Consider the following 16,828-nt stretch of genomic DNA (forward strand, 5'->3'; position numbering starts at 1 on the left):
CAATTTTAGGGTAATGAGGCTTGTTTGTTGAAGGATTTTTGCATTCAGATTAAAGGTATGGGGAAATACAGGGAAAGATAAAGAGGAATATTTGAAACTAATTAACAGCAGAACCGAACTTATACCTTCTCTAAAATAAGTTCTAAGCAGAAAATAGGCCACAAAAGTCAGAAATACCAAATTGTGCATTACCTTGAGTGATTTTGCCAGTTGTACATGGTTATCATAGACTAGAATGTCCACTGTTAGATTTCGCAGCTGTTGAAGAACTACTTTATCTCCTTCCAGGTCTTTTGCTTCCACAGGCACCTTCCATGTTGGGTAGGGGCATTTTGTGCCATCCCATACCTGAAATGCAAATAAACTATTTCAATACGTTCAGAATACTTTAGATTGAGATTTTAAATAATGTTTATTTTTTTAACAAATTTGTTGTTTGATTAAAAACTGGTAACAATAAGAAATGTTAATTGGAGTCTCAGTCTTAAAGTTCTTGAATTACTTATATTAATTTTATGAATTTTTTAAAAATTATTATTCCTCAAAAAAGTAATAATAAAAATCAGCACTAGCAAAACCTCAGCTGTTTATTCAGCTGTTACAACTATTAGGTATCACCATATGCAGAACTGTCTATATTAAATATTTTAATCCGGCTATAGGCTTTTTTTAACTATTCCAGCTATAGTGTATGAACACTGAGTACACAGCATGTACTCCCTTAATTACTGATGATTTGCTGTATGCTGATATACTGCTAGTTACCCAGAATGTACTAAAAAAACATCAGTAAACATACTTAATAATGAGGATTTAAAAAACTGTTTGCCTAAAGCTAAGTTCTTGATACACTTAAGTACTGAAATATCAGTAGTCATTTTTGAGCCATCAAAGTTACTGTGAAAAATTAACATTACCAACAGACTCAGCACTTCAGAACCGATGTCTTAGTACTGAAACCAAACATTAAGATTTCAGTGATAACTGCTTAAGACATATTCTGTAAACTATGGTGTCCCGTGTTCATGAAAACACACTCTTCTCAAAGACAACAAAAAGAATGATCTAAAATACTGGCCACAGAAAAAGAAAAATCCAGAGCCATTTGGGCTGTAAGACTAAAATGGTGCATTTCATAGGATTTCAAGCTGTTGTGGTTTAACCCCAGCCAGCAACGAAGTACCACGCAGCCACTTGCTCACTCCCTGCCTCCCCCATTGGGACAGGGATGAGAATCATCAAAAAAAGATAAAAGCCATAGGTGGAGATAAGAACAGTTTAATAACTGAAATAAAGTAATATACTACTAATAATAATTAATAATTGTAATGGAAAGGGACATAACAAAAAGAGAAAGAAATAAAACTCAAGGGGAAAAAAAAACCCAAACAAGGAAGTGATGCACAATACAACTGGGAGCAATACCCTGCCCCCCCAGTTAACTAACCCCAGTATATATATATACACTGATAACGACATCATACAGTATGGAATATGGCTTTGGTCAGTTTGGGTCAGCTGTCCTGGCAGTGTCCCCTTCCCAACTTCTCGTGCCCCTCCAGCCCTCTTGTTGGCAAGGCATGAGAAGCTGGAAAGTCCTTGACTTACTAGAAGCACTCAGCAACAACTAGAAACTTCAATGGGTTAGCAATATTCTTCTCATCCTAAATCCAAAACACAGCACTGTACCAGCTATAGGAGGAAAATTAACTCTGTCCCAGCCAAAACCAGGACACATGCATATAGGTTCAACAGAAGCTAATTTTCAGATAGTTTGTGATATCAAGGCATTTTGTCCCATGAATTAGGTATTGCAGAAAGGGAATAAAAAAAGACACCAAAGCTTAATTTTTTAAAGGGTTTCTACTCCTTATGCTTAACTGCTGTGGATCAAAGGACCCACAGGAAAAGATCTAAGAATCAAAGCCATGTGTAAATACACTGAGAATAACTCATGGCTGAAATACTCATCCCAAATCAAGAGATAAAAGGGAAAACTGTCCATAGTGAAAAATCACCCATAACATCAAATTAATGTTCCCAAGTAAGTGTGTATTCTGAAGGACCCAGATAATGAGGCGGTACATGCTGTCAAAGATTAAAAAAAATAAAACTTACTATCTTCTGATCCTGTACCATGAAATACTTAAACCCACCTTTCAGAGAGAGGTTGCTCATTGCTTGAATTATCAAACCTTTTCCAGAACTGAGCTTGAGAAACATAGTTTTAGTGCATATTATGAATTTAGTCACTTTGACAAAATAAAGAACCTTAAGTGTGTCAAATTTCCTATTATTTTTCAACTGGCTTTACCTGGGACACTTTGGAAGTTCTACACTGAAGAGATGGATCTGACAAATGGACCAAAAGAAACCTGAATGCTCCCTCCCAGATACAGGGATGACTACATAGCTTTAAAACATCCTTCACCAGAAGAACTACTGGGGTTTGTGTCAGGGCACCTTTTGGAGGAATTTGTAAGCCAGTAAGCTTTATTTACAAAAAAAATTAAAAACTCCCCCACAAGGAGTAGTTTATTTTTTACTTGCACAAATATGAAAACAGATCAAGCTCTCTACCTCAGGAGCTTGCCAGCTTCACTTTAATTAAATTACTGATGAAAACAGAAGCCCTGGTTTACAAAACCAACATGATTAAATTAATTCTGGGTAAGAAACAGCAAATCATTCCATTACTAGTCATGAACAGACTGGAGCTAAGGAATAGTTAGTGGCAACCTTTCATTGCCATTGTCGGCAAAACTCTGAAAGGGAAGAGACACAATGAACGCTGTTTCTCTCTTCAGCAGAGTATGCTAATTGTATGAAATAGCTTAACACAGACAACATAGGAGGAAAGAAAAGAATAATAGCAGAAGTTTTATGAAAAGTTAAATGACAGACTAGTTTCTAGTAAGAATTTTTTAGTCTCCATCAGTTTCAATAGCAAAATTCTCAGAAAATGGTAAGTGATACTATCTTTATGCCATGTCAGCCTTAGGTGCTGTGCATATCACTATTAATTTATCAGGTATATTATTAGAAGTTATGCTATGGGTGAAGCACAAAATTACCAAAATTCATTTCAGTTGTCTTTGAAGCAAAGCCCACTGATCTCAACACTTAAAATACTCATTATATTTTAAAGTATAATCAGCCATTAATATAACTTGATATACTTGGAATGACATAATAAATTATTGTGAAACATATAACCAAACTAATATAATAATATCTAATGTTCACTCAATTGAACTGGTATTGAATTTAGGCTTTTTTTTGTTTGTTTAGTGAATCAACCAAACAGAGATATGTCTACAATTTTTTAAATTCTCTCTTCTATGAAGACCAACATTTGATATAAGAAAGGGATTTTGCCATGCTTGAAAAAAGGGGAAAAAATAGAAACAGCACACCAATATAAGCTGCCATTTTTAAGCTTGGCTGATACATTTTAATACAGATTTAATTAATTAATATCTTATACTACTAAAAACCAATATACACTCAAAAGAATTGCATATCAGAAAAACTGAGCTACTGGTATTTGATTCCAAACTTTTACCTTCCTAAGTCTATCCTAGGTCTTCCTCTTCTGAAGTCATTATCTTTACTGTACAAAACTGAAAAAAATGACTTCAGATCTTCCAACACAGAAAAGAATGTAAAGAAATATTAACAATTTAAGAAAGCAGTTGTCTGTCATTGCAAAGGGTCCTTTGGTGCTCAACATATACTTATTAATGAACAACGTAATTAGACTCTACAGAGTTCTGAAATTTTAGTGGGTCTCATTTGACATCTATTTCACAAGGGGTAATTTAATGAAAATATTTGTAAAAGCTGCAAAGCATATTACAGGATGATACAAGGTTTGTTTCTGTGTAGTGCATGTATCGTTTTGCACAAGAAAAATCTTTGCTGTGTTAGTGAAGGATTAATGCAGTGTGCTCTTTCTAAAACTGTTGTAACAATATAGCTTAATACAGTAGAACCAATAAATAATTTTATGAACTCATAAAATGGAAAGTAACAGGCTGTTCATCACTCACATTTTAACAATCACCTTATAAAAGGAAGAAAAAGAAATACAGAGGATGTCAGAATAACACCAGACTGATACATTCCAAGCCAAAACCAGGAAAATTATTCAGACTTTAGCAGACGTTAAGTATCACCCTTGGAAAGTACTCCCCTGTTGCGTGGCTCTTTGCATTTTGTACTTTCACTGAGCACTGATTCCCGAAGTGCTTATATATAACTAAAAGAAGCTACCTAAAAATCCATCAGGATAGACAACATAATCCATTCATTACTTTTCTAGATAGTGCTACTTACTACATTAATTATACCCAGCAGATCTAGAAAAAAAGAGCACTACTCGGTGCTAACTATAAAACAAGGTTAGTATTTAAAACAGTATTTTTCAACTTCAAGAAGTCTTGCGATATTTTTGTACAAATGTTTGTGAATTCATGATCCATACCAATGCCATCTTACAAAATCTTTCTGAAGAAATTAATCAGATGAACAACTAAAGAGAACTGGCATTTCTCTTGTTTTCATAAAAATAAAATGGTCAAAGATCATAAATTTACTTAACCATTAAATATTTATCTATGTAACATTATTTAAATAAATGAATAGGTCTGTTTTACTGGAACTACAATCACAATGTCTTAATAAATAAATCTAAGTTTTTTTAAAAAAATAAATCTACCTTTAGAAGAAAGGAAGATCCATCTACTTGTGCTTTTCCTACCAGCTGGCAAGTGAGATCAAAGTACAGCATTGGCTGAACACCAGACAATTTTGCTGCTGGTCCAGAGATGGAAAGATTACTGGCTGCCCAGACACGTAGTTGTTCTATTATTTTCAGTTCTTCATCCATGAAAGTGTAAGCTTTGCTAGAGGCTCGAGGAACTACTGGAGCTCCTACATTTCCATCAAATGTCAAGGATGAAAATCCCACACTGGTAATTCCCTGCATCTGTCCGTTATATTCCCTGATCTGTAACAAAATATGAAGAAAAAAATAGTTGCACTGTATCAAAACATACATACACTTTTGCTTTATCATGTGCATGAAGAATGGACCATTGAGCACTTGTTCCTAGTCCTATTAGAAGAGCAAAGTCAAAATATATATAAAAAAGAAACATTAACAAGAAAACAAAGTGAATGAGCAGAAAACAATCACAGAATCACAGAATGGTTTGGGTTGGAAGGGTCCTTAAAGATCACCCAGTTCCAACCCCCCAGCCATGGGCAGGGACACCTTCCACTAGACCAGGTTGCTCAAAGCCCCATCCAGCCTGGCCCTGAACACTCCCAGGGATGGGGCAGCCACAGCTTCTCTGGGAAACCTGTGCCAGTGTCTCACCAGCCTCACAGGAAAGAATTTCTTCCTTTCATCCAAACTAAATCTACCCTCTCTCAGTTTCAAGCCATTACCCCTTGTCCTCTCACTGCATGCCCTTGCCAAAAGTCCCTCTCCAGCTTTCTTGTAGGTTCCCTTTAGGTACTGGAAAGCTGCTATGAGGTCTCCTTGGAGCCTTCTCCAGGCTGAACAACTGTCTCAGCCTGTCTTCACAAGAGAGGTGCTCCAGCCCTCTGATCATCTTCATGGCCCTCCTGTGGGCTCACTCCAACAGGTCCCTGTCCTCCTCCTGTTGGGGGCCCCACAGCTGAACGCAGTACTCCAGGTGGGGTCTCATGAGAGTGGAGCAGAGGGGGAGAATCGCCTCCCTCGATGTGCTGGTCATGTTTGTTTTGATGCAGCCCAGGATTCAGCTGGCTTTCTGGGCCATGAGTGCACATCACCGGGCCATGTTGACCTTCATGTCAACCTACACCCCCAGGTCTTTCTCCCCAGGGCTGCTCTCAATCCATTCTCTGCCCAGCCTGTGTTTGTGCTTGGGGTTGCCCCGATCCAGGTGCAGGACCTTGCACTTGGCCTGGTTGAACTTCATAACATTCACATGGGCCCACCTTTTTAGCCTATCAAGGCCCTTCTGGATGGCATCCCTTCCCCCCAGCATGGCGACTACACCACACAGCCTGGTGTCATCTGTAAACTTGCTAAGGGTGCTCTCAGTCCCACTGTCCATGTTGCCAACAAAGATGCTGAACAGCACTGGTCCCCAGTACAGACCCCTGAGGAATGCTACCTGTCACTAGCCTCCACTTGGACATTGAGCCATTGATCACAACTCTTTTTGTGCAATCATCCAGCCAGTTGCTTATCCACTGGTCCACCTGTGAAATCCAGTTTTGACACAAGGATGTCATGTGGGACAACACTGAATGCTTTTCACAAGACCAGGTAGATGGCAGCAGTTGCTATTCTCTCATTGACCAACACTGTAGCCCTGCCACAGAAGGCCACCAAATCTGCCAGGCGCAATTTGCCCTTAGTGGAGCTGGGCTGGCTGTCACCTATCACATCCGTATTTTCCATGTGCCTCAGCATAGCTTCCAGGAGGATCTGCCCCATGATCTTGCCAGGTACCAAGGTGAGACTGACTGGGCTGTAGTTCCCTGGGTCTACCTTATTTCCGTTTTAAAAATGGGCATTACATTTCCCCTTTACCAGTCAGTGGGAATTCACTGGATGGCCGCTTCTCAGATATGATGTATAGTGGCTTCGCCACTTCATCTGCCAATTCCCTCACAACCAGCAGACGCATCTCATCAGGTCCCATGGACTTGGCCAGCTTCAGGCTCCTACCACAAATTTTTTTTTTTTTTTTGAAGAGGCAGACTAATACCTACCTGTAACTATAAAGCATCACTGCAGAATATTAAGAGTATTTTATCCACAAATGTCAAAATGTTCATGCGGGGTACACATCAGGATTGCTTTTACAGATTGGGAAACTGAGGCATGAGAGAAATTAATTTTTAAGGATCATGCAGCAGATCGACTGCAGAGCAGAGTTATGGATTCCTGTTTCTGACTCTCACAATAGCCCCACTTCCAAGTATTATGGAATTCAAAAAGAAAATATCAGTTCTAGGAGGTATTTTTTTTTCTATAAAGCAAACAGTCACCAGCTTTCATCCTTTGAATTACGAATACCGCTTTCGCTATTACTCTTACGTCTACTGCCCTGCACATTGCAGGTCCCCTTTATCAATCCGATTTAGCTTTTTGTATCTGCTACTATATAAAGCAGTGTTCAGTCTGAAGCATTCCTTCAAGGATCTAGTCTAGTTTTACTGTTCCCTGCATTCCATATATGTATACCAAAACCTTCCATGACTCATTATCCAGAAATCTCAAACCAGCTGCTTCGATTAATCTCTTTTTTTAATTAAAATTTGTTTACCAAAAAAAGCAACAGGACTTGTGAATATAGCATTTGTGAGAGAATCTAGTTTAGGATTCCCAGGTGCTCAATTTTCAAATGGTTGAAAATCTTAATGATATACAAACGCAGAATCTGAAAGATGTGACAGAAGTTCTAAACAGCAGCGATTTTTACCAAAATAATGCCAATGATTTAGGCCTACATTTTATAAACACACTGAAATTTAAAAAGCAAATTAAATATTCCTTGGAAATTCATAAACAAGCAGTTCAATCTTGGTGACAGGAACTCCTTTAATCTTACTTTGACATAACACATAAATGTATCAATTCACAATGTAGTTTTTCTTCACTTGTAACACTGAAAAGCTTTAGTCTTTTAACCTTTAGGTTTAAACATAAAAATACAAGAAAAGCCAATGGGAAAATCAGGAAAAGACAGAGTTTCTTAATTAACTATGCCCATTACCCATAAACTGAAAAAAAAAAATATTCCACTGTAAGACGTTATCCAATATAACCACACAGATTGACTTTAGTTGCTGCCACTGGCATTATATTCCATAGTTTCTCAAATAGGTAACAACCAGAGGAAGGAAAACTCTCATCACTTTTACTCATTCATCCACTATCAAAAGATAACTCCAAGCATATTTTAAAGTATCATCTGACATGTCAAATGTTTCTCAAAGCATTTTGATTTCCATTTTACCTACTTATTTCTTCACTAATTCTTTTAAATAATCATCAAAATCTTTTTACTTTTTTTTTTTTTTTAACTAAAAATTCTGTCCTAGATCTCTAGCCTGCTCAGGAAACCAGTTCAAGAAACTACTTCGTCTCCCTGGGTTTCCACTAATATTTCATCAGACTGTTTTCCCTCTTTCCCTTTATGTCATGTTTTGGGCATTCATGAAGCTGTGTTTGAACATACTGTACTTTTGGCATCTCCTAGTACCTCATTTACAGTATCTGAAATCAACCTTACTGTAGGGAAAGGCAGTTATAAAATAACAAAAGAACTAAGTAAGAAGGTAAACCTGAAACACCAAGATAAGAAAATTACCAGTGATCTTGAAGGAAACCTATATGTATAGGTAAGTGGAGAAGCCACTGAGTGGTCTCCCAGGTAAACAGCATTCAACAATATTATTTAGTGAAGGACAGAACAGGACAGGACAAGTAAATGTAGAATGGGTTACGGAACAACATATTTCATAGCTGGAAAATTACTTATGTCAGACCCATAGAACAGATGACAGTTGACAGAAATTCTCCAGGCTTGTCCTTTGAAAACAAATCATTGCTAAAGCGATAAGGAATCACTAGAGTATAAAATGAACAAAACCTATGGGCAAATGTTTCATTATTGCACTGTAAGTAGATCTGACCAAGTTAAGCGCTGATACTGTAAACTAGTTATATTTTCCACACACAAATGATTTTGAAATTGAATTAAACTTAGGGAAAAGAGGAATCTGAGACTTTTGTATGACAATTCCCCTTCAGTAGTTTTTTGTGTCATTACTAAAGGCATTGGGGACTTTATAAAAAAATGGGGGTGGTGGGAGGAGGGGAAACAGGGAAGGGGGGCAGATGGTTATCACTTTAAGAATTCCCTGAGAATTTTAAATAAATTCAATAAATAATGGTTGCTAAACAAAAATATCTTTCTGGGACAAAAGTCAAGCAGACACCATGTATCTGGCTTGTTCTAAGCAGGCAAGTTAATTCCAATACATACTGTGGGAGTCTTTGGCATAGTTTTTATAAACTGAAGAACAAAAGCTGAAATATCACCTCAACAAACTACCTGGACAATAAACTCTGTTTTCTGTAGGGTACAAGTCCATCCTGAATGTGCTCATCGAAAATAAGCTAATCTTGAAATATTTATAAATAGATGTACAGCAATCTAAACCACCTGAATTTTATTATTTTTTTTTAACTGAAGGTAGTGCTATTCACCTCACTCAATGGAAAAGTGCAACAGTAAGTAGTGTATAAAGCTGAAATAATAGCATCTCCCAGGTAGTTTTCCACCGAAACCGACTGTTGTATTGCAGAAGCAAAGGATTTACAAAACCACTGCAGTCACAGATCGCCTTTTTAGAATATATCTCTAGTTTAGTATCAAGGCTTTTTTTTAATGTACATGTTCTTATAAGGCAGAATTCCCAAAATAAATTTAACTATTGATTTGTGGAAGTATCAGGAATTTAAGATAATATTTTGAAACATGAGTACATTTAGCTTAAACTCCATTATTATTTATACATATAAAATTATTTTAAGACATCAAGTTGTGTTGTTTGGTTTTTGTTTGTTTTGTGTTTTTTTTTTCTTTTTTTAAGTTGATTTATTGCATGATCTGAAATGCACTTCTATTCCAATTTGGGTTTAAATTCAGCTGAAGACCTCTTGTAAAGTATCTTTTACCTAAGCAGATGTCCAAAACTTATGATCCCTGTGATTCATGGCTGCCAACAAAGTAAGAGAAGATCAATGTTCACATAAGCCTTGAAAAATTCCAAGCACAGAGGTTCCAGAGCCTTCCCCCCCCCCCCCCCCCCCGCCCCAGGTAACCTCTTTCAATAATGCATTGCTCTCTTAGTCCACAACCATCCTTGGAAACTTTCCTTTTGCGATACTAAGTCTTACCACCTCTAGATCTATAAGGTTCCCTAGCAGTGATTACTAAACATTTTTACTGTACTGAATGTTTAAAAAGATCTGTAGGAACTTGGGGAAAATACCTACACATGGTTTATATTTCCAGTGAAACTCCATCAAAAACCTAAGCAGTAACTTGGTATAGTGGGAAAAAAAAAAAACCAAAAACCCACGAACAGAATACACTAGATGCCACACACTCCTCCAATTTGTTCTTATAAATGATAGCTATGAAAAAGCGTATTTCTAGGAGACTGAAAAAAAAAATCCTTATGCTAGGGGATAGGCATTCCAAGTCATAAATGGATGTCCTTCAATTCTCCCCACTCACGACCTTACAGAAAGTTTTAGAGACAGATCGCTGCACTTTAACTTGAAAAATGGTCCAGAATAGCTGGAGCAGATACTTGACGGAAAAACACATACACATAAAACACAGGTTTTCCATTGTGTCAAGACAAAAGATTACACAGGTATTTAATTTATTTCCTTGGATTCATACTTTTCTATTTTTGGCTGCACAGGTAGCCAACACAGAACTATATGGTATCTAAGAGCCACTGGTCCAAGACAGCACAGGTTTCAAACTTGTCTGAAGTGAACCACAGAGCATTGAAAACTTGGAAACACTCCGTAATATTCAAGCAGTGATGGCTTATAAACAAAAGCTGCTTTTCCTTTTAACGTATTACTTTATCAGTGGTTCTGACCTTTTAAATAAGAAACAAAGCAGAAGCAGCTTGATAAGGTGTCTTGTAAAGAAGTTATGTGTATATGCCTCAAACTAGCTGAAAAAAGTCCCAAAAGAATTGTCCTGAAGTCTTTTAGGCTATGAATGGCCTCAACAATTCCATTTCTAAATGGCCTTTCTATTAAATGGGAGTTTCGCCTTTGTGTTATGGACTTCCTAGAGAAAAATCAAAGTCCTAATTTATGATGATTTGTCCATCTGAGACTGTAGCCACTGAATACAATACTCTGTACGCTCACATCACCTACAAGGATGTCAATAAGTAATCCCCTTAATTTTTCCCTGTTCCACTGCTGCTGAAACTTTTGAGCTTTATTAGGAATTGCACAGGGCTAAAAGAAGAGGCTAAAAGTTACAGTAAGACCTTTGGAGATGCTTTTCACCAGCCCTGTCCAGACTTGACAACATGAGAATCATTTCAGCCCTACAATCTGGAAACCTACATTTTTAAAACTAACCTGAAAACAGGAAATGCTTGCTTTCCATTCTGAGTGTCATGCAGTGCATGAGGGTGGGATCGGAGGCTAAAAAAAACCTATCATGAACACTGAAGACCTACTTCAAGCTAAAACAAAGCTGCAGATCAAGCACTGGAATGATATACACATCCCACGCAAACAAATACTCCAATATAAAAAAATATTAATATGAGTCATTACAATTGTTACTAATTTAATAACTTATTACTCAAAAATATGCTAGGCAACTGAACCTGAGCCTTACCACCATATCAGATCCAGAGATTAATTTCTTTGTAAAAAGTTTGATGATTGTCACTGATGCCATTTATATGAAAAAAGTTTCCTGTCAAAAAGCACATGAATGCATTTGTTTTATTTCCTTATATTTTGTAAATGTTTTCTGACATGAAGTAAAACAGTCTAAACAAGTTTGGCTAGTATAGTATTCTGATGATGTTTTCCTGTATTTTAATAATGTAATCCTAGTGTACATGTACCTCCAGCTCCATGAACAGCGAGGTAATAATGAAAGAGAAGCAGTTTGAAGTAACTTAGTACATATTCTCTCTCCTTATATAAAACTATTTTGAGCACATTTTAATATAACAAAAAGAAAACCGAACTACAAAAACTATCTGCAGGCACATTCCAAAAGAACGTTAACAAGGCTAGTCATATGAAATTTAAATGAATTTTTTGAAGATATGAAAGATACACCTAGATATTAGGACCATAAGTTAGAGCTTATCCTCTACTGTTCTTGAGAACTACTGTCTCTGCAAAATAAGATTGTCAGAAAAGTCTGCAGCAATGGAAATAAACAGGCTAAAGAAGAAAATGAGCAATACATTGTACATTTCATTTACCAGTTCACCTGAACATATTATAACTATTTTGTGGGAAAAAATTGTATGCAAAAAGTGTATTTACTTAAACCAGCTGCAATAATGTCGGGTTTGACAATAATTTTAAAAAAAACAGCAGGCACTGTGATACTATTTTAGAAACATTCCTCAGAGGAAGTGGCACAGTATATTTGAGAAAATTCCAGTAAAGTAAAAAAATACTATTTTGGAGTATTTCCTACATATTTAAGACATGACCAGGCAACTTGACCAAAAGTACTCAAATGAAAATTTTAGAAAACATATGTGCAAAACTCTAAGACTTCACATTATTGACTGTAGGTAGTGATATTTTACTCCGTATTTTTTTACATTATCTACTATAGGACAAATAATTGGGGTCTGAATTCCATCAAAACTTCTAAATGAGTTCCACGCCTTACGTGATTTTTGAAGGGAAGCTAAAAGCTATAGCAATGATATTTCCAAGAAAAACGCTGGTTTCTCTGTGTTAAAAAGAATCTTGTTTCTGAAACTTCTGCAACTGTTTACAAAAAAAAATTGCTTCCACTCTTCAGAACAAAGAACTTGAGAACACAGTTGCAGCACCGCAGACAATACTACAAAGGATGTCAAAGAACATAAAAAGTCTCAAACTAACTTTGGCCAAGTTTACTTATTTGGACCACATTTACTTAGAGGACACTAAGTGTCTGGCAGCTAAATTCTGCTGAAGTTTGATGTTCACTCAGTACGTTCTATATCTAAGTTCCAGGCTTTCCCCTCTCATCCTTATCAACGTGACAGCTATGGCCAGAGCTGCCTAGGAGTAAAGTGAGCAGATGCTCCTGTGTGTCTCTCTCAATGCCTTCCATATTGCACCAAGTAGAAAGAAAAGAGAGAATCCACTTTCATGGGTCAAACTGGATCAAACTAAAGGAGGGAATACACAGAGACAAGGAAACCACTAGCGAACTGCTCCTAGAAACAATGGCAGGCTGGTTTAAAGGTCAGAATAAGTAACCTAGTGGAACAAATGCTCTGTTAAGTATTACAAGGTTAAGAAGAGCGATGCACAAAAAGTGAGACAGGACAGAACTAGTAAGGATAACAAAAAAAAGGACTGTAATTGATCCTTCTATGTTTTTATGAAGCCATGTTCCATATGCTTGATATTCAGATTCCCATTCCTCTGTGGACAGGCAAACAGCTTAGAAACTCACTAGCAAAACATACGTCTTATACTTGTCAACTGACGGACCTATGGAGGGAATAACCATCTATACCATGGCTATAAAGTATATATACAGTACTTTTGCTCAAAGAAGCAACATGTTTATATTGAAATCTAAAGAGTTTGAACCAGATGAGTATGCAAGCAATTCGTTGTTTCTTGCTGGTTTTCTCCATTTTGTTATTCTAAAGACGTAGGATGCCACATCTAATTGCAAAGCCTAACCACTAGACTTATAAACCACAATTATTCCAAAGTTAGTAGATGACACAGTTACTGTTGTCTGTGCAAACAGTTCAATTAATGGTGTATTTATGATACCCTATTCTGTTACTCTATTTTTCTACAGGACATCTTCCTATGCAGTATATGACTTAAGTAGTACAGTGGTGATGAATTGGTGCTGTGTAACAAAGAAGCTGTCATCTTGAAGACTCCTGCTTCATTTGTTACAGTGACTGGAGCCTGTACATGGAAGAAGTTGAGGGACAAAAGTAAGAGAATAGTATCAAGTTTACAATGACAAAAAGCTACAGAATTAAGACTTTGCTACAGAGATTGCATTATGCTGAGTAAGTCATACAAGTAAAGATTATACTGAGAGGTCACTCCTTTGGTCTTCACTCTCCAAGTGTTCTACAAGAGTCACACAGCTCTATAAAGCTGTGCATTTGGGAGACAGACCCATCAAAATACATCCTAGACAGTGATTATACCACACAACTCAAGTATGCTGAACAAGATAAATCAGAATGTGCTTCACTTTTCTCCAATTCTCAAACATGAAAATGGAAATCAAATACCCATTCACTTCACTAGGAGTGAAGAAATAAATTCTTGTTTGTGAAACACTCAGTGGTAATAAGGAATACTTGAGAAAAGCCAACGAGGATATTAACAATTCCGTCATCATGACAGCATCTGAATAATAGACAAAAGGCAGAACACATGCCAAAACTCCCAAGTCAAGTGAGGATAAAACACTGCAGATTTAGTCAGTACAGCAGGTTGTCTCTTCTCTCTTTTTAACAGCTTAAACATTAGGAATTAAGTCTAAGATATTAAGAGCATCCACAGTGAATAAAAAAAAAAGTTCCAAGTAAACTCTATTTGAGATAACTCCTTCTTTGCCATGAAGATAGAGGGATGCTAGACAGATCACAAGTCTAGCTTTTACACTGGGGAGTGGTGGGATCCCCCCCAACGTCACCTCTGCAGAGCACTGACTGTGGTTGAAGGCCCAAATACAGTACTGCAAATCACTAAGTACTATTCATTCATGAGAAATCATTATAAGAAGTCATAAAAATGCAATTCAAGAAATATTAATAGAAATTTAATTAAAACTGGATAATCCTTCAGTTCTGTTACTAAGACACTTAAAATTTTCATTCTTTGCAACAAATACTGAGTGAATAAAATTAGTCTCTATCCAGAGTAAGCCCAACAGAATCCTTTCCATTATTTTATTAGCTCTGAACCACGCCAACACCTGTGTTACTATGAAGAGAAGTTATTCATTAGCAGCTGAGGACATAGCTGGGAGTAGTCATTTTTAAAATGCATTTGCTATCAATATCAACTTCTTGGAAGTCTCTCAAAAGCATATCTGGGAGAGGGAAATGTGAATATATGCTGTTAAGGACTGTGTATATCTGTCCTCACTGGTAAGCACATGTGAGACTATGGCCTCTGCTACCTTCAATTGCTTTCCATTCAGCAACCTAAGAGAAGGTGCTAAGGCCTGAAGACAAAATAGAGTGAAGGAATAACTGCAGACAGTGTAATTAGAACTCTAACTAGAGTTGTTTTTTCTTTTAATTGAAAATCACGTTGCACAGGATTCCCACATGCTACGCTGGTTGTAGGTGAAAGGAAGAGATCACCTCCCTCCCAGTTTACTCCCAGCAGTTGGCACCAGGCTTCTATGTCAGATCTTTACCTGCTCAGATCAGATACGGGAACTTGCAAAGTAACTTTGTTAGCCTAGGGTAGTCAAAACATTCCCATCCAGAAAAAGACAGTTTAGTGACTCTAGATCATTCTAACTTTTAAAGTAATTAAACAAGCTGTCAGCTTATGCATCTGAGGAGATATTGACCATGAGCAACTGAAGGTCAGTTAGGGCTAGAAACCACTTAAAACAGCTCAGCTGTGATGAAAAAAACTTAAGTGTATGTGCGGAGGGAATTAACAGACCCTCCCTGAAACTGAAACATCATCTTGGAGAACAATGAGGTACCAATTAACAAGAATTTTAGAACGATCTCCTGAAAAATGATGCCAAGTCAGAAGAATGGTGAGGTTCCTTCCATGTGCTATATCAATAGCTTTCCTGAGTAAATTAAAATTAAAGATTGTCTCAGCTTCACTCTTTATATTATGTTTGCATAGAAGAGGGTACACGCATAACTTCCCTAACAGTGGTCTCATTTGGTTTTTTAACCTGTACTTCCCACACCTTTGAAAAATTGCATGTCTGTGATAGGTTAATACTGGATTTTTTCTATTATTTTCTTTCATTCAGGCTCTTTCTACTGTCTCCTTTTTCACACATGTATTATAAAGTATGTAGTTTTGCTTCAGAAGCAATAAACATGTTTCTACCTCCATATATTTTCAGAAATGAATATATCTGTGTAATGCTCATCCTGCTGTTTTCAGACAGATTTAAGATTTAGCAAAAGACTTTCACATCTGAAGTCAAATCAATGAACTTCCAAGCCTAACACAACCACATCTCAGGTACTGATTAGCAATACAAGCTTCAAAATCTAAATATAGTTTAATTCCACTCTAATTATAAAGATGACCTTACAGAAGCTTTATACTAACCCGGAACAGGTTATCCAAGTTCTCTCTCAACTGTAAATACCTTTAAGAATAGCTGAAGACTGTTTCTGAATCTTAATAAGTTCTTTCTTAATTATCTCAGTGGTACCAATCTCAATTACTGGATAAATCTTACCCCTTTTGCATTTATTGTCATAGGTTTTTTTTCTTTGTTCTCCTGCTACAGCGTATCAAAGTGTACATGCTCAGTAACTCCTGATCTTTATCCTTTCATCACCCTTTTGTACAATCCTAAATTTCCTAGATGTCTCAAGAGTGTTTAAATGGGCAAACTGGTTTGGTTTTTTTTCAGCTGTCCCCTTTCTGGACATTCACTCATTTCTGCTATAATTGTTTTAAGCAAAACAAAAATATGTAATTGTGTTATCTTGCAAATTAATACACAGCATGGTAAAATCATGTCTTTGGTTCTATTCTGCACATTTCAAGTATGGTCCAGCATTACAAGACTTGCATTCAGTCTCTGTAGTGTGGCTCCTCTTCCCTATACAGTTGCAACAGGCACAAGACAAAACATCCTATCTATCTATATCTCACCAAAGCTATAAGCACTATTTCCTTCATGACCTTTGATAGAGATAAATATGGGGTAAGGCAGGGAAACATGAAAGCGGCATCTAGAGCATACTGCATACTAACAACCCCAGACAGATTACATTTACTTGAGTAACTCTTGATCCAGCTGCTCCACAATGACAG

At 36.8% G+C, this 16,828-nt stretch overlaps 1 protein-coding gene across 3 annotated transcripts in view; it reads right to left on the minus strand.

Moving 5' to 3' along the window:
- Positions 1-16,828, minus strand: part of POT1 (protection of telomeres 1) — a 75,671-nt gene that overhangs the window by 26,059 nt on the left and 32,784 nt on the right. For 2 of the 3 annotated variants that reach the window (XM_040595013.1, XM_040595015.1), the window contains 2 exons: positions 4,721-5,011; positions 193-348 (listed from right to left, as the gene is read on the minus strand). In XM_040595013.1, the coding sequence (XP_040450947.1) occupies positions 193-348; positions 4,721-5,011 (447 nt within the window). The remainder of the gene's footprint in view (positions 1-192; positions 349-4,720; positions 5,012-16,828) is intronic. The other variant, XM_040595014.1, reaches the window with a different exon arrangement.

Source organism: Falco naumanni, chromosome 5 (genome assembly GCF_017639655.2).
Source record: "Falco naumanni isolate bFalNau1 chromosome 5, bFalNau1.pat, whole genome shotgun sequence".
In the NCBI taxonomy this organism is placed as follows: Eukaryota; Metazoa; Chordata; class Aves; order Falconiformes; family Falconidae; genus Falco; species Falco naumanni.